Source organism: Emys orbicularis, chromosome 23 (genome assembly GCF_028017835.1).
Source record: "Emys orbicularis isolate rEmyOrb1 chromosome 23, rEmyOrb1.hap1, whole genome shotgun sequence".
NCBI lineage: Eukaryota > Metazoa > Chordata > Testudines > Emydidae > Emys > Emys orbicularis.
The window spans coordinates 8,307,618-8,325,697 of NC_088705.1; the positions used below are offsets into that span (position 1 = coordinate 8,307,618).

At 47.0% G+C, this 18,080-nt stretch overlaps 1 protein-coding gene across 2 annotated transcripts; it reads left to right on the plus strand.

The window, feature by feature from the left end:
- Positions 1 to 427: 427 nt before the first annotated feature.
- Positions 428 to 17,047, plus strand: CAP1 (cyclase associated actin cytoskeleton regulatory protein 1). Of its 2 annotated transcripts, none has more exons than XM_065421569.1 (13): positions 428 to 484; positions 7,437 to 7,562; positions 8,081 to 8,181; positions 8,910 to 8,987; positions 10,916 to 11,059; positions 11,142 to 11,227; positions 12,375 to 12,480; positions 12,602 to 12,779; positions 13,491 to 13,681; positions 13,916 to 14,039; positions 14,150 to 14,232; positions 14,766 to 14,909; positions 15,665 to 17,047. In XM_065421569.1, exons 2-13 carry the CDS (start codon positions 7,460 to 7,462, stop codon positions 15,746 to 15,748), a joined length of 1,422 nt encoding a protein of 473 aa, XP_065277641.1. In that variant the 5' UTR covers positions 428 to 484; positions 7,437 to 7,459; the 3' UTR covers positions 15,749 to 17,047. The 2 variants fall into 2 exon arrangements, with proteins under 2 accessions (XP_065277641.1, XP_065277639.1); XM_065421567.1 differs by having other exon boundaries at positions 7,450 to 7,562.
- The last annotated feature ends 1,033 nt before the right edge of the window (positions 17,048 to 18,080 follow it).

The following is an 18,080-nucleotide window of genomic DNA, read 5'->3' on the forward strand; positions in this document are numbered from 1 at the left end:
AGCCTAAGACCCCCTCTCCCTGCTCAGACTCCATGGCTGGGGGCAGGTGGGCCAATTTACAGCTCAGACCCCATCCCCTGGAAGGTCCCACACTATAGTCCCCCAGCTCAGACCCCACCACCTGGGGAGCCCCAGCCTGTAGCCCCCGCAGCTCAGATCCCACCCCCTGTGGGGCCCCAGCCTGTAGCCCCCCAGCTCATACCCCACCTTCTGGGGGTCCCATGCTATAGCTCCACGCCCTGGGGGCTTAGTCTATAACCCCCACCCCCTCCTCCTTGAATGGGCGTGGTAACCCCGCCGACCACGCCCCATCTCATTGGCCAATCCCGAGCCGCCGTCCCGGAGAGGGGCGTGGCACTCCTCCGGCCCGCCCCCGTGCGTAGTTCCGGTGAGGCTGGAGGCCGGAAGTGGAGGGCGGGGCGGCGCGGGGGCTGCTGGGCGGTGTCTCCAGGCGGAAGCGGAGGGAGCAGCGAGCGGAGCAGAGGTGAGTGAGGGAGCGGCAGGGCGGGGGGGGACCCGCCCGGGCAGGGCGCGCGGCCGCTGGAAGCCAGGGGCAGCCGAGAGCCCCCGCTGCCCGGCCCGATGGGGGGAGGCCTCGCGGGGGTTAAAGCCCCCCACAGCCTGGGGCACTCGGCTGCCCTGGCTCCGGCAGGAGCCGGCCTCGGGCTCTCCTGGCGCCCTGCCCTGGAGCTGGGGCAGGGCTCCGGCAAGGGCCGGCCTCGGGCTCTCCTGGCGCCCGCAGCGTGAGCAGCCGGGCTGCGGGCGGCAGGGGTGCCCGGGGGGGGAGAGCTCCATGGGGGGTGCCTGAGAGTGGGTGTGGGAGCAGCCCCCCCCCCAGGTCCAGGGCGGGGGGAGGTGATGCCGGAGGGTGGATGTGGGAGCAGGGCTGCACCCAGGTCTATGGTAGGGAAGGGGGGTGTGGGAGAAGCCCCCCCCCCCCGGTCTATGGCGACGGGGGGGGAGGGAGATGCCTGAGGGTGGATGTGGGAGCAGGGCTGCCCCCAGGTCTATGGTGGGGAAGGGAAGGGGTGTGTGGGAGAAGCCCCCCCCCAGGTCTATGGCGACGGGGTGGGGGGGATGCCTGAGGGTGGATGTGGGAACAGGGCTGCCCCCAGGTCTATGGTGGGGAAGGGAAGGGGGGTGTGGGAGCAGGGCTGCTCCCAGGTCCAGGGCGGGGGGGAGGGGGATGCCTGAAGGTGGGTGTGGGAGCGGGGCTGTCCCCCAGGCCTATAGTGGGTGTGGGAGCAGGGCTGCCTGCCAGGTCCATGGGGGGGGAAGCGGGTGTGTGGGAGCAGGGCTGCTCCCAGGTGCATGGCAGGGGAAGGTGACTGAAGGAGTGTGGGAGCAGGGCCGCCCCAGCTCCATGTGGGGGGGGGGAGACAAGGAGATCAGGACTTTCTGTCCCAAACCAAATAACTGTCTCTGAGGTGCTTCTCTGAGCGGATTCTTTTAGCCACACGTTAAGAATTGATGAAGTTTCATTGGGAATATCATTTTAGGGGAAATACTTCTGTTTAGTCATCACATGAGCTGCTTTCTCTGAATAAAAGGGTTTGCATGGAAGTGGGAGAGCAGTTGTGTGTGTGAAATCTGCTACTCTAGAAACAAAACAAAGTTAAACAGGGTCACTTAACTATTCAATAAGCAATAAATATTCATATGTGCACTTCTCTTGCTATGGTCAGTTTAATAAAGACTCTTACTTACAGATGTCATCCATTAAGACAGGAAAAGAGGTTTGAGCTTCTCTGACAACTTCCTGCCCTAATGGTTGGCAGTAAGCAACACTTCTGTTGTCAATAAAATAAACGGTCTGAGCTTAACAGGAAGAGTGCATCCTTTTGATTGTTACTGAAATAAGTAGATCCAAATACTTCGCAGGGGAGTTGCTAAATTCGTGTGTATTCTTAAAGCATTTTTCAGTCCTCAGATGGAAGGCTTACTATACCAGTGTAAAGTGCGCTGCAGAGCTCTAACGTAGGTCTGATTTCCTCCATTTAGCACTGTTCTATGAATTGAAGTAGGAGAAAATGTAAGTAATGGTGAAAAAATCCTATGGTGAAAATCTTGTGTGAAATCTGGCTCAAAATCTAGAAAGTGGTGATCCCACTCTGCCCCCCCCCCCCATGCTTGATTTCACTTTAGTTCTTCTGAATGCCAGTTCTTCACTATTGACCTATAGTCATTAAACTAAAAGATGAATAGCCATGTGAAATACCCAGCTTTCTGCAGATGTGTAGTGTGATAGATTGATGTATTAGAAAGCAAACCAGAGGTGTAGACTAAAGAGATTGGCATCTCCTGAATGACTCATTCAGACAGGAGAGGTGAACTTTAGCACTGTGTCCAATTTCCAACTACAGTACTGCATATGTCCTTTAGTACTGCAGTGCCAAAAGAATTTTCCTTTATTAAAGGACAGGCCAGCTACATCAAACCACTGGTACCTCTCTACATGTCACTCTGATGTTCCCTTTCTCTTGTTCTCTGTACTGCTGTTTTCTCCTCTCACCCTTCCATTTCACTATGAAATTGATATTATCTTAGTTTTAACTTTCCTGATCAAAATGCAACTGATCATGTCTTCACTATGCTGCTCCACTGTCACATAAAATTGGAGCAGTGGCTCTTCTGTGCTAAAACACAGGATTTGTCATGCCAGCTTCTGGTACCATGCTAGAAGTTGCCAACATCTGGATTAGAGACACATGAGAGTGAAGGATTGGATTGTAGGAAATTAACCTTGGAAAAGCACTCTGTCCTGTTGTAACAAAAGTTAACATTCTTCTCTCAGAAAATCAAATGGGAGAAAAGTTAAAATGGATCTTTGTGTGATCTTGGGGACTCTAGAATACTTCTCAGCTTCTAAGGAGCCCTTTGTGTTATGGTTTATCAGCTTTAGACAAAGCAACTCTACCCAAGGAAGCCTATTCAGAACTCCTTCACTCCTGGATCCATGACACACCGCAGAGTACAATCTCAAACTAGCTTAAATGTTGAGGTTCCAAATTATTTGTAGGATTAGGTGTAGGTTACATACTCCGATTTTAAAAAGAGGGAATCTGTGCTAGACTATTCACCCTGACAGGAAACGTAGCAAGGTACTTGACAAGTGCAAACAAATGCCAGGTAATTCTAGTGAACAAAGATTACTTCAGAGTCACTTCACTCTATTAACACAATTTCTTTCTACTAAGTTTATTTGGCACTTTTTACCTAGGTAAAACTTCTAGTGACTTCAGTGGACGTTGTTACTCAGGAGTGCTGAATAGGGTCCAAATAGGTGGTTGACTTTATCTGTTGTATCTAACAGAATATCATTATGGGATAACTTTCTAAATCAGAAATAAAAAGTTGTCATTCTGAGATATAGGCCCTAAATATCTTCATTTCAGAACCAATGTCAAAAAAGTATTTAGACTAGAGAACCTTGGGTCTTGGCAGCCATCAGGGACTAGCAGTAGCAGTGTATTCACTGCTAGCCCTGGCAACTCCCAAGATGCGTCAGACCCTAAATCAGTCACTCTGATTACTGTTTTGCTCTCCTTCAAGTAAAGCCTGACTCAAATGGTGTCCTGAACAGCTAGATAGAAACATCTTCTTAAGCTTTTAGAAGATACAAATCTCGGAAATAGTATGAAACCTCTCAGGAGGTCAGCTGAGAGTGTCAATTTAAAGTCTTGTATTTTCTCAACTTAATTGTCCCATTTTAGCTCCTCGGGACTGTGGAAACAGGAAGTACTCATAATGCTGTTGGCAACATGAGGCTCACAATGTCTCATACTTTTCAAAAAGTGAATCTGAACAGAGGTTCACATCTCTTTACTTGCATCTGAAGAAGTGAGGTTCTTACCCACGAAAGCTTATGCTCCCAATACTTCTGTTAGTCTTAAAGGTGCCACAGGACCCTCTGTTGCTTTTTAGAGGTTCACATCTAACTCTAAGCTGTGGGGGACTATTGAGAGGTTATAAAACTAACATTCAGTTGTACTGAAAAAATGATTAAACTAGATGACGACAACATTAAAGTCTCATATCTTGACCAGCCAAGCTAGAAGTACTTCCACAAACCAATACAGATTATATCCGGACCTGTTAACCAGACCAAGACCAGTGCTTAGTAAAGTTATCAGAGAGACTGTCAATCCCTGACTGACGCTTCCTAAAATAGAAAACTCCCTCCAGTGCAGTATTGTTTTCCTTGGATTAATTAGCAGTTATATCTCTTATTGTTTTGAGTCCTGTACAAGGCAGATTGCTAGGTATAGTTGGAAGGCCTGTGTCTGTGCCAGGGTGTGTTGACCTTCAGGCCCTGAGAAAATTATCTTAATTAATGTTGGCGAGTAGCTTAAAACCAAAAATATTTTCAGATATTCTGGAGGTGAATTGATCTCTCGGCCAGAATAAAATGCGTGGAGGTTCAACAGGAGTTCTTAACTGGCCTAATAGAGCTAAAACTAGTTATAGTTGGTTCTTGAAGACTTGACTTGTAACTATTCACAGAAAAACAACATCTGAAAAACTTCCCATGTAAACAAGATGTAAACCTAAATCCTGGAATATAGCTCCAATGTTGGAGTCTCCTCTGAACATCAAACTCTTGGTTATCCGAAGGGCTAGCCCTGATGTTTGACTTAAGATTTCAGTTCAGAAAGACTTTGAAGTTATCCAGGACACACAGATTGCAGTGGACAAAAATTATCTCTAATGTCCAAGATAGTGGAATCTGTTATTTGTTTGTATCTCATTGCATTAAAGAACTTTAGAGAACCAAGTTAATCTATAAATCGTGGATTCTATAATTACATTTTGTTTCAGCATTTCATGTTATATTAGATGACTGCTCAACCAGTGCAATAGTACAGTCTTTTTTTCCCCTCAGAGTTCTAGTGTTTGGTTTGCAGATTCTATTCTTATCAACATCAGTATGATTCTTGTCTGTATAATGAGATGTCTCTTTATTTAAATAGCACCCTTGATGCAATTTACATCTGGAGGGTAGAAGACAGTGTGCAGCAAGAAGAGTGAGCTATGCTAGGTAGTTCTGGTGAAGGCTGGCTGAAGTGTAGCAGGCTCCTTCCGGAGGTCACATCGCCAGCAATTGTCACTTGGTGCAGTGGCAGGAGAATCAAAGTGATTACTTTATAAGCTGTGTCCTAATGCAGAGGGTACCCATGTCTATCGCCACGAGAAGATGAAATTAATTCACCATCTGTTATGCGGTGCTAGGTTCACAGAAGTGACCTCAAATGCCATGCATGTAGGGTTTTCCTGACACGGGCTACAAGCTGCCCAAGAAGATTCTGACAGATCAGTGGTGGGAATGAGGGAGTCCATCTGAAGTTCTGGGGGAACTTTAATAACATCGCTCTGGTTTCAGCAGCTCGCCTGGGAGGGATGTTGTGCATTCTGCTGTGTACAGGCCTGCAACATGTTGAATTCCTCAGGGTTGGAAACTGCCCTCCATCTGGGCTCTTTCATGTTATTCATAATCCCTATCTGAAATGCAGACGGAGACTCAGGGTAACGGGTCTGATCAGATTAGAGCCCCATATGGACTGGAGTAGGGTTCAGTGGTGCAGAATGGCAGCTTTGTCTGCTTGCTGTTCTGTAAACCTGAGATCCTTTTGGAAACATGCTTCATTAAAACATGTATGGAACTCGCTTCCCTTAGTTTCTGGAGTGCAGCATCCACAACTGATGGCAGATTTGGGGGGGTTATTTTTGTTCCTTCTGGAATACAGGGTGGGAGGGGAGGGGTCAAGAGCTGCAGCTTCTTTGTACAGAGTGGGATTCATGTGTACCTGGGGTCTCCTGCTGAGGTGGAGCACTGCGCTCCTGTGCTTGGTATCCTGCATCCTAGGAAATAGAAGAGAGTTAATCATGAATGTAGGCAGCATGATCAACATCACACACGCGCCTCAAACTTCTCTAACTCTTTCTTGCTGTAACTTGTCTAGTAGCTGCTGATCACCTTTCTGTAGTGAACTAGAGGAGATGCTGTTCCAAAGAGGAAATTGCTCTCTTCCTCTCTGAAGTTGAGTAAACACGCTAGGGTGGAACATTGCATCAGACTCCCCCCCCCCCCCCCCATACTCCACCCCCATCCCGTCCTCCTTTCTCCAGTGTTTCAGTGGGTCTTCTGCTGATTCTTCAACGAATGGAGGGATGAGTGACCTTGTTTTTCCTAGTGACATCACTGTTCCTTGTGACTAATGCTGGATCTGGCCTGCATCATCCATGGGACAGGGGAAAATAAACATTTTATAGCACAACTAGGGAGGCTTGCAAACAAAAAGCAAAATTGGTTAAAATCCAAGTCTGATTTATGAGGCAGATCTATTCTCAGCTTTTTAAATATAGCCGAACAAATCTAGTTTCCCTTTTGAGTATGTTCGCGCCAGTGACTGAAGGTGAAATTCTTCCTGTTAAGGTTCTGAGCTCTGGAGGCCGTCTGCAGTAAAAGGAAGTTGTGTGTTCAGGCTGCCATCGTGATTCATGCTTCAAAATGTCTTAATGTATGGTGATAAGATGGAAGTGTGTGGCTAGCTGGTTGCTGACCCCTCCCTGCATTCCCTTTGCGTTAGTGTTCAGAGGGTGAATTCTGAAGCTCTCTGGTGCTGAGCAGGGCAGGAAAGTTTTATTATACTTCTCCAAATGAGAAGCTTAAACGACTTGTGTGCCTAAATCGCCCTGGTCCATCGCTGGGAGACTAGTTCCCTCAGTATAGATACAACAGCATATAGATAGAAAGTATTAACAGGGGACACATTGTTTCAGAAGCAGCTTGGTATTCTTCTCTTGTGCAGCTGCTTGTCTTGGCATGTGCCAGAGCATGTCTTGGTTTAGCATGCTAATTCCGTGGGTTGAGACATTGCTGGAGTCTTGGAATTCAGGGGTGGGTGTGGCCACCTCAAATGTATTTGCGGAATCAAAACCACCGAATCTTATCTGCAATTAACTCTTCCTAGCGAAGCCGTTATACGTGTAGAAAAAGAACCGACCCTTTGATAGCAATCATACAAGAAGTCAGTTATGGTCATAATCAGAGCTGTGGTCAGTTTTCCTGTAGTCTATAAAATTCTAGGCAGGGTCTTACACCTCACCTACCGCCATGGTATCTGAGCACTTACAACAAAATATCTGGAAGTTCTCCTTGTCCGTCTAGCATGGATGTGCTATGAATTACTATGCAGTAGACACTATTTGGTAATTATGGATTGGCCAATGGAGCCCTCTGGCAGCTGGGCTATCAAAAGAGTTATCTGAACAATGGGTAAGCGTGCTACGGAGTCTAAAATGCCTAAACTGGATGATGTGAGGCTAGAATAAGATTCCCCGTCTGATTGGGGAATGACTAACATTCAGAATGCTAAGTAAGCCCATCAGCCTATTGAGCATTCCGTTGATGTGTGCGAGGAGCTAATTGTGAGTAGTCTCTCTCTGCAGGTGGTGAGCAATGACTGAGATGCAAAGCTTGGTTGAGCGGTTGGAGAAGGCTGTGGGTCGCTTGGAAGCTGTGTCCCAAAGCCCTGGCATGTATGGAGATGGCTCTTCCAAAGGTAGGGACCCTCTGCTGCAAATCCCTGTATCAATACTGGACACATTGCATGGTTGATGTTGATTGTACTGGACACTGAAAGTACCGATTCTGGAAGGCAGATGCTCTGCAGAGCCTGCAAGCTGATGTTGTGTAAGCCTGAATAGCTGTACCAGGAGGGGAAGTGAGTTTCACGCAGATAACATGGTGACATACACACAAATGCAGGGGGGGGGGCAGTGGTTACTGTACTGTTAAAACAAGAACTTCCTGCGGGTGCAGTACTTCCCTTGTCTCCTTACAGCCAAGCTACTTCTTTCTTACGCAAAGGTACATTTAGACCAGCATCCACCTGCATGCTTGAGGATCAGCAGCCGCCGCCACCATATATACGCTCTGACTTGCACAATCCTACTCACAAAGTGCTCTGCAAAACTTCAGTGTAAGGAGGGTGGCAGCATTTGCTGAAAATACTCCCAAATGCTTCCAGTCTGAGTCCATCTGCTCCCCTTAACGCTGCGCCCTGTTCTGTTTCCGCAGGAATAGCTGCGTATGTGCAAGCTTTCGACACTCTCCTGGCTGGTCCAGTAGCAGAATATATGAAGATCAGCAAAGACATTGGTGGCGACGTTCAGAAACATGTAAGGATTTCGCTTCCTTTTCCCATGTTGTAAATATATGGCTGACCACTACTCTAGACTTTTAAGGGCTGAGTAAGAGAAGTTGTTGAGCTTTGCCTCCCTTTCCCCACTCCCTAGAGCAAAGCACTAATCTTGGAGGATTCAACACAGATGTAGGTCCCTGGATAACCCACAGGAGATCTCCATCTACCTCTCTATTGTGTATCCCTCTAAGTGGGAACAGAACTGCCCCGTTTCAGTGTTGGTAAATTTTTGTCTATCCTGACTCATCAATTTCTATTGAACGTCTCTCCAAAAACAGGGAGAGATTAAAACCAGACCAGATGGCCCAGAATCAGCTGTCTTCACAACCAAACCATGCAAGGGAGGCCAAAAAGATGGACTGGCCCCTGTAAATACTCCTGATATCTACATGTAGTTACATTGTTCTGTCTAGCTATGTTCTGTGGCCCCCATTACCATAGTATTTGACCACCTCACAATCTATTATATATTTATCTTTTCAATGCCCCATTAGGTAGGGAGCACTATTATCCGCATTTTACAAATGGGAACTAAAACCATGAGAGGCCAAGTGACTTGCCCGGGGTCACTCAGGACATCTGTGATGGAGCAGGGAATTGAACTCTCATCTCCTGAATCCCAGGCTAGCACACTGACCACTGGAGCTTCCTTTTTGTCTGTGTAAACAATATGTAACTGTTTTTTTCCCCCCCCTTCCTTATAAGGCTGAAATGGTCCATACAGGCCTGACAACTGAGAGGGTTCTCCTGGTGACAGCATCACAATGTCAGCAGCCATCAGCGGTAAGTCTGGAGAATCCTAACAAAGGTCACTCAGAGCTGCATAGGTCTTGGCTAATTGGGAGGAAAACAGCGAAAGCTGAGGAATCTGGGCCCTTAAAATTGCTCCTCAAGAAACCTATCTGGAGTGGAGGTGACTCCTTTGTCCATGAGTTCACACTCTTCTGATCAGAATAGCGTGTGCAGAGTCTAGTTCCAGAAACTGACTCAAGACTCACTGAAACTAGTAGAAAATGTTGAGTATTTTATGGATTTGCCGTAACTACCTAAAGCTTGTACAATGCACAGGTGGCTCCTTCTCATACCTGACAGCCGGTACTTGGCTCATATTTCACTTGGCATCAATACTAGATGCAGTTCCTATTTGTTAAGCCACGAATTACAGAACAGAACCTGTGAGATGGCAGCGGCACTGGGAATCGAGCAGACAATACTTAGCATTATACGGTGTTTGTAAGTCCTCAAAGCACTACACGAAGATTCTTACCTAGGTAGCATAGGTGTCTGGCTCGATGCTGTGATACCTGAATAATGGCTAGAGTCTTAAGGTCAGTTTTCCTTAGTAAGCAGATCAACAGTTCCCCCCATGCTGCAGCTTCTCTGCCTGGGAGGGGAGTCTGATCCTGCATGCTTTGGTTTTCTTCTACTTCGACTTCTCTAGTGATATGTTATGCACCTTTGCCCGTCCTTGCAATGTCCCAGTGGGAGAACTACCACCTCTGCTAAAGCTACTTCAGGATGTCAGAATTTCTGTGCTGCTTTCCCTTTCATTGCAAAGTAGAGTATCGCAGTTCAGCTTCAGGGTTCTGTTTCCCTCTTAAACCAGACTGCCTAGGACACAGAAGTCTGCATAGAAGGCCTTCAGCCCAGGAACCCATTTACCAATTCAACAGATCTGAGACAAGTAAGCCTTGTTTAGAGTGGCTTACTCGTAGCCTTTAATTCCTAGATAGCTTTTTGTAAAGGACGTCTAGTCAATTCTGGAGCAGGCACGCCCTTGTTTCAGATGCCAAATACTTAAATTCTCTAAAGCTTGTTTACTCAAGCATACCCTTACCCGATCATGGCTCTCGATCAGAGCTTCCCAAACAGTAGCCAGGAGTACTTGCTGGTGGTCCGAGAGAGTTAGCTGTCCTCCTTTCCATCTGCAACTGAGCAGATAGGAAAGAACAACAAAATGAAGCGCGCAAACAGACTCTTCTTAAAGACACAACACTCTTTGCACTTAAAGAGCTTTAAAAAAAATCTGCCTATATTCTACTCCGTATATATCGCTGCTGACCCAGTGAGAGGTATGATCACAAATGGAAAGGAGGTTGTCCATGAGACCATCTCCGATATGGTTCATGCTCTTAACGTTTGTCCTCTAGTAGAACAGACCAAACCAAATGACCTGGGAAAGCTGCTTCTGAGCAACTGATCTCCTATGTCCAAATCTCTGAGTAGACACCGCAGAGCAAGACACTTAGTGAATATTTAAGCATAAAAAAAAAATTGAGTTGAATTCACAGAAGTAACTTGATTTAAAGTCCAACTCTCTTTCTCTTTAACTCACCCTGTCAAGTTTAGATACTGGAGCGACTTGGTTTGTAATGAACCTGTAACGTGTGCCCGAAAACCAAGACAGCAAAGCAATTTGAAAGGCATCTGAATACTACAGAATCTCTAAAAGGCTATTCCTGTCTTCATTATTGATGAGATTTGTCTCAAAGTGCCTCTTGGCTTCTGCGTTAGTCACAATTTCTGGCCTACTTCCATAGCACTAGTCCAACACAAAACTCTGACTTCGCTACAGGAGAGCGTGGGTGGGGGCTGTAACTGGAACACCGGCAGTACAAAGCTTGTACAAGAGCTGTAGTTTAGGCTTGTGCCAGCTGGATTCCATCTAAGAATGGCTCTCTGTTTGCCACCCATCCCCTTCTGTGTCGCAGAATAACTTCTCAACGCTACTGAAACCCATTTCAGAGCAAATCCAGGTGGTGCAGAACTTCCGGGAGAAAAATCGTGGCAGCAAACTGTTCAATCACCTATCCGCTGTCAGTGAGAGCATCCCGGCGCTGGGCTGGATGGCTATGGTAAGGTCCTTGGGGTGGGGTGGGGGAGGCTGGGATTGCTGCTGCAACAGGCCCTGGTTCTAATATGTTGTGTCTTCTCTAGGCCCCAAAGCCTGGCCCCTACGTAAAGGAAATGACGGATGCGGCCATGTTTTACACCAACCGGGTCCTCAAGGAATACAAGGATGTGTAGGTTCAGCTTCGCTCTGCAAAGCGGGAGGGATGCAGACAGCTGAATACTGAAATTTCAGTTCCTTGATCTAACTGTGGAGGGGCATGTGGCCCCCCCTAGCACGCAGTCCTGAAGGATTAAGATAATAAAATACCTTGGTTCCAGAGATCAGCATCTGCTGGTCTGGTCTGGTATTGCACCTTACTAATGCACCATTTAACCTGAGAGAACCCTGCCTGCTTCAGCCAAGTCACTTAAAGTTAAACAATACCTAGTTCTTACGTACGAGTCTTTCATCAGTAGACCACAAAGTGTTTCACAGTCTTGAATGTAGTTATCCTCCCAACGCCCCTGTGAGGCAGTGCTGTTATCCCTATTGTACAGATGGGGAACTGAGGCACAGAGACTAAGTGGCTTGCCGGAGGTCACACATACTGTCTGTAGCAGAGCAGCGAATTGAAGCTGAGTCTCCCAAGTCCTAGCTAGTGCCCTATCCCCTTCATTGGTCTCCAGAATGCGGAAATCAGACAGCTGTGAACAAAGCCCTAATGCAAGCTGAACCAGCAAGAACGATGACATCTCTGAAGCCTTGCCTAGTACACTTAATACCACTCCTTTCCTTTAGCAGTGGCAGGGTGTGTTTAATACACCTCAGCTTCAGAAACAGCTCCATTCCCATAAATATATTGACTTTGACAGGTTTTCTTAGATTTATGATATTGGGCAAATCGATGGTAGCAAGTGCATTGGCATCCCTCGTGTGTCCACTCCATCCAGTAACCCTCTTGGCTTTTTTCCCCTACGCAGTAAGACATCTTTCCAATATGTTCTGCCAATTCAGCATCACCCAGTAGGGTTTAGTTTGTTGCAGGTGTTTTGTTCTGCAGTCTGTGGACCTCTGACTAGGTGCGGAGGGCTAGCATTCAACAGTAACTGGCTTACTGACCCGAACGCCCCACTGTCTAATTGCGCACAGTAGCCCTCAGGGCTGGGGATTGTAGCCGTTTGCTCTCTCCTTGCATTGGTGTTGCTACTCAGCTCCAAATAATCTTTGCAAGCTAGGGGACAGGGAAACTTAAGGATCCAGTTACAGCCACATGGCTTCAGATCTTTCTTAGAGAATCACTTGCACTACTTAGCTTGTCTTGATCTTTGTCCCCTTAGAGATAGGAAACATGTGGACTGGGTGAAAGCTTATCTGAATATCTGGGCAGAGCTGCAGACATACATCAAAGAGTATCACACCACTGGGCTGACCTGGAGCAAAACGGTGAGTGCTGACTGTATGTTGGCAATCAATACTTCATAACCTGGGGAATCTAATGTTACGGGGACTGTTGCAGCAAGTAGTGATCACACAAGTTTAACTCCCTCTCGGGCATCTCTTACAGGGTCCTATAGCAAAAGAGGTGGGCAATGCACCTGCAGCACCCCCAACTGGTGCTGCTCCTCCACCACCTGGTCCTCCCCCCCCTCCTGCTCCAGGCCCCACAAACTCCGGTTCAGATGACTCTGTTTCCCGCTCAGCGCTGTTTGACCAGATCAATCAGGGAGAAGGCATTACCTCTGGTAAGGAAACTGGGCAACTGAAGGCTGGTGGTGGGCAGCCATTTGGCTAGTAGGTCAACGAAAGAAAACATTCTAGGTTAAGTCTGCATGGGGTTCTGGGTCACTTATCTGCAAACCCTAAAAAGCTACCTCTGGGATGCAGGAAGAGTTCTCTTACTTAATAGCGTTCCCAGGATGAATGGGCTTGGACTGCTCAGAACATCAGATATACAAAAGAGCATGGTTAGGCTATTGTAGTTTAAAAACTAGCTGGGAGGTGGGGGAGGAGACTTTTGCATGTACAAACCTGCACACAAATTACCATTTGCATGTTCAATGACCCAGTGAAACGTGGGTGAAACAAAACTCATGAAAACTTGGTCCTAGATTTACCTCTTCCCTACAGAGAGTGGAACAGCTGTGGAATACTGGCTCTAGTTCTAAACATAACACTTTAAATCTAGCTCTCAATCTCATATCATTAAATGCTAAAAGCACTTAACTTTCTTCCAGGTCCCTTTCTTCATAGCAATCATTCATGTTGCCCAGTTCAGTGTAGATTATAAACTCTTGAAGCAGAGAACTTGTTTTATGGGTCCTCAAAGATTTCAGCAGACTGCTGTTGTAATAGCTGCTGACTTCTGGTACTTGTTAAACTTGGATCTTGCGCACCTAGTAACTTAGCATTAGCCAACCAAATGATGTCTGGAGTAACAGTGGTTTCTCTTGTAGCCCTGAAACATGTTTCAGATGATATGAAGACTCACAAGAACCCAGGGCTGAAGAATCAAGGTGGCCCTGTCCGAACAGGACCCAAACCATTCACCGCTCCCAAACCCGCCTGTGCAGCTAACCCACCCAAAAAATCATTCCCAAAGAAGGAACCGGCGATGCTAGAGCTGGAGGGCAAGAAGTGGAGAGTGGTGAGTGTCCATGTGACAGCCCAGACTGGCTGCTAGAGTGATGGGAATTCAATAGCAGAAGATGGCCCACAAACATCTTTCCTTTGAAATAACTAGAAGGTGTCAGCTTGAAGGAACAAGCCCTCTCTGCAGCCTTGTGAATTCTTCAGAGGAGAGGTGACATGACACCTCCACACTTCACTCTGTAGCTCTTTAGGGAAACAAGAGTAACTGGTATTTGTCACCCCTTTTCAGGAAAACCAGGAGAAGGCCTCCAACCTGGTGATCAGTGACACAGAGCTGAAGCAGGTAGCATATATTTACAACTGCACGAACAGTACACTCCAAATCAAGGGCAAAATCAATTCCATCACAGTGGGTAAGTGCTGTGGTCCAAATGGGCTGGCCTTCTGTATGCTGGCACATCAAAGGGCTGGATCTGGAATGGGGGGTTGTAGCTCTATGAGCTCTTTTCTTTCTCCCCTGCAGATAACTGTAAGAAGCTAGGTCTGGTGTTTGATGATGTGGTGGGCATCGTGGAGATCATAAACTGCAGGGACATTAAAGTTCAGGTAACTACCCACAACCCTCCTTCTGACTGACTGCATAGAACTCTGCCCTGCGTTGTGCGGTGGTGCCTTTACAGGTTCACTTTGCAGGACACAATCTAACGAAGCCTCTCTAGAAAACACATCAAACTCCTTCCATGCAGGGGTTTTCAAACCGCACTGGATCAAGCTGTCTAAGCTGGGTTGCAGAATGGAAAACAAACTCCTCATACTGAGCATAGATTCTGGATGGATTAGCCACCCTAAGGAAGGCAGTGTAATCTAGTTGCTAAAGCAAGGGGCTGAGGGTAGGAGTCTGTTCTAATTTCTATCCCACCATTCGATTTGTGGTGATGGGCAAGTTGCTCAACCTCCATTAGCCTTTCATCTGACCTTCTGTGGAACAAAGTTAATACTTGCTTCCCTCCAGAGATATGGTAGAGTTCAGTGTAGAAGACTTAATCCCTGGAGGATAATGTAAAACAATGAACTATAGTGGTTCCCTGGGATAAGCGGATGCTACTGTAATCACCTCCCTGCTGTGTTTTCCTCACTAGGTAATGGGTAAAGTGCCAACAATTTCCATCAACAAGACAGATGGATGCCACGTGTATCTGAGCAAGAGCTCCCTAGAATGTGAGATTGTCAGTGCCAAGTCTTCAGAGATGAACGTCCTCATCCCCACAGAGAGTGGTGACTTTGTAAGTGTTTCCTCTTCCCGAAATGAGTGGGGAGAGCTGTGAGGGGCGGAGTGAACAGAGGGGCGGGGCTTGTTTAATGACAGGAATCAGAGCGATTAAGAAGCATGGCATCGCTTCAGGTCACATCTTGTTCCATTGTCTTACTGAGACAAAAACTAATCCCTCCCAGGGAAGGATGTTCATTGAAGGACCTGCCAATAGAGCCCTTCTCTGATAGCTAGATACTGCCCCAGATTCCACCCTTTACATGATGGATTCTTGAAACCCATCAAACTTAAGATGTAGGTGTCTTCCCTTGATCTGTCTTCTCTGAAGCCAAATTCACAAGCTCCGAACCAGATGGCGCTCGCTATGAAGACACTGTTGTTGGAAGTAACGCTTGACCCTCCTAGGTCCAGTGGGGAATGAAATGTGGCTATGGTAACAAAGTGTGATATTAACTTTAGACTTCTTCAGTTTAATCTTCTAGAAAAAGCTGTGACTTGCTAAATGTAGCATCTACTCACCAAACCAGTTCTTGATCTTTATTTGGAATTTAAATCAAATTTTGTCCGTCCTTTCTGCCCGTGTCCCAAATGACATGTCTGCAGTGCTCAAAACACTACAGAGCAATACGGAAAGGGGGGTAGTAGCTTCCTAGCGCAGTGCAAATGATTCTTTGTCTGCCACTAGGTTTGTCAGGCTAGGCGGGACAGGAATAGTCTCGTCTTTCATATAAACCAGACTTTTCACTACAGATTTCTTTCACTCTCCAGAACGAGTTCCCTATCCCTGAACAGTTCAAGTCCCTGTGGAACGGGCAGAAGCTGGTTACCAGCGTGACGGAAATTGCTGGCTAAGCAGAATGGCATTGGGACTTGTGCCTCCCCTTGCCCTGGCTGTGGGACAAATCTGCTTTCAGACGATTCTCTTAGATTTCCTGTACCTTTCTGCTCTCAAACTGCTTCTCTGTCTTCTACCTGAGAGACACAGCTACATGCCTTCGCTGAAATACCTCGGGCTGGGCTTTGGTGTAGGGTGGCGGGTCAGTTGATCATCTGCATCTATCAGCAGGAAGGTGCATCACCCCCCTCCTTGTCAGATCTAACCTCACCAATCAATCACGTCTGACTTCTGGCGAACTTCAGAGCCAGGATGGGTGGTTGGCTTTCAGATTGTTCCATGGGTTTGGTATTGTGATATCTTCAGACAAATTGTTCATGTGGGAAAGGAATGTTGTCCGTCTTTGAATTGACATAATGGTGTCCTTATCAGGGTCCATCGTTCCCAGCTTGGTAAGTTGAGCTGGCAGGTGTGTTTCAGGAAGGTACTGGGAGCTGCTACTAACTCCAGCTGTGTGTACTAATCAGTCAGTGGCATTACAAGATGTGGGGAATGGCTTTGCTGGACCAAAGGCTGAGGACTGGGCGTGTAGCATTCCACCTTAAGTTTCCTTTTCAACGCTCCTATTTGCTCTTTGTAATTCTCTGTGCCATGATGGGGAGCTTTGCAGTAAACAGGTGCCACGGAAGACTGCATTGGAGTAAATGATCTACTCTGCTGTCTGTCCAGGGTTAGAAGCTGAAGTGTCCACTTCCCTATGAGCCCTTCTCCAAAAGGGATCTTCACCCAAGGGGTTCCTTCTAAGCAGCTGAACTCAAGTTCAGTCTTCCAAGACAGTTCTTCTGAACCTGTCTCTCCTTCCTAGCGAGGGATGCTTCTTCATTCCCAATTCAGTATTTGTTTTGTAAACAAGAGTTCGACTAAGTCAGTTCCATTGGTCATCCTCACTCATGCTTAGTTACTATAGAATGTGAAACTGTTCTCAGCCTCTCCCCTTCCCCTGTTGCTTGGCTCTTTACTCTGCTGGAGGCTTGCAGCCTCTTTTCCAGGGCCTGCATTGACCCTAAAGGGAGCTGCACATGCTTGCCCTTCGTTTCCCCCTGTCTCTGGTGACATCCGCATATCTAACTGCATTTCCTCTGTACATTGTCAATGGTTTTTTCTCTAGGATGAAACTCACAAAATATGCAAATTTTTTTTATTTTGAGACTGTCCTGTAACTTGTACTCATCTTCTCCTGAGGCTTGTGGAAAAAACTTTTCTTATGTACTTAAAATTATACAGAAGATAGAATAAAGTTCATGCCAACCTGCTCATTACACTAGCCCTTGTTTGCTGTTCAGAAGGGATATACTGGAGTGCAGCTAGGAAACTTCTTGTTGCTAAAAACATACCTCAGGTTGTTGAGAATGCGGATTGACACCCCCACTGCCACCCCCTGCTGCTCAATGGGCTCTATGTTAGTGGATAGATCAGAATTGTGTGTGGGTGCAAAGCTTATTGCAGGACCAGCCACTAAATGGAAAGCACTGACACGCCTAGTACTACTTTCCTTTTTTCAAACTCCTACTGCTAGCTCCCTTGCTGAGGAAGGGAATCTGTCACTGTTAGGGCAGTAAGAGAGGTTATCCCGTAGTTCATTAGGCAGCTGTAAAACATTCTTTATTAAAGAGAATCAACATTGAACCAGTGCAAAACAGTAGCTAGCCAGCCGACAACTCTCAAAAAGCTTTTAATAACCATTGAAAACTTAATCCATAACCCACTCCCTCAAATGAGCCAGCACCCCTTCCCGCAGCTGTAATGCTGTCTTCTCCCCTGTTTCTACAAACATGCGTCCTTAAATCTAAGTGGTGGTCCTCACTCTATGGGCCTTATCTAAACTAGTTATGCTTGTTAGTATTAACCTAAGTATCCTGACAGAGGGATAGGAATGTGGTGAGAACATAGCTCTGTTAAAACTGAGACTACCCAGTCTCAAATGGCTCAGCTGTTAAACTATACCAGTGGTTTTCAAACTTTGGGTCATGACCTAGTACTGGGTTGCCTTGCTCAGCACCCAGGGACCCTGGCAGCCAGCCAGTAAAAATTAGCAGTCCCTACCTGTTCTGAGTCTGACACCACACTGCGCCCCGGAAGCAGCCAGCAGCAGGTCCAGCTCTTAGGCAGGGGGGCTACAGGGCTCCGTGTGCTGCCCCCACCCTGAGCACCAGCTCTGGACTCCCAATGGCTAGGAACCGACCAATGGGAGCTGGGGGGGGGGGGCGGTGCCTGCGGGCAAGAGCTCTGTGGAGCCTCTTGCATGCCTCCACCTAGGAGCCGGACCTGCTGCTGGCCGCTTTTGGGGCG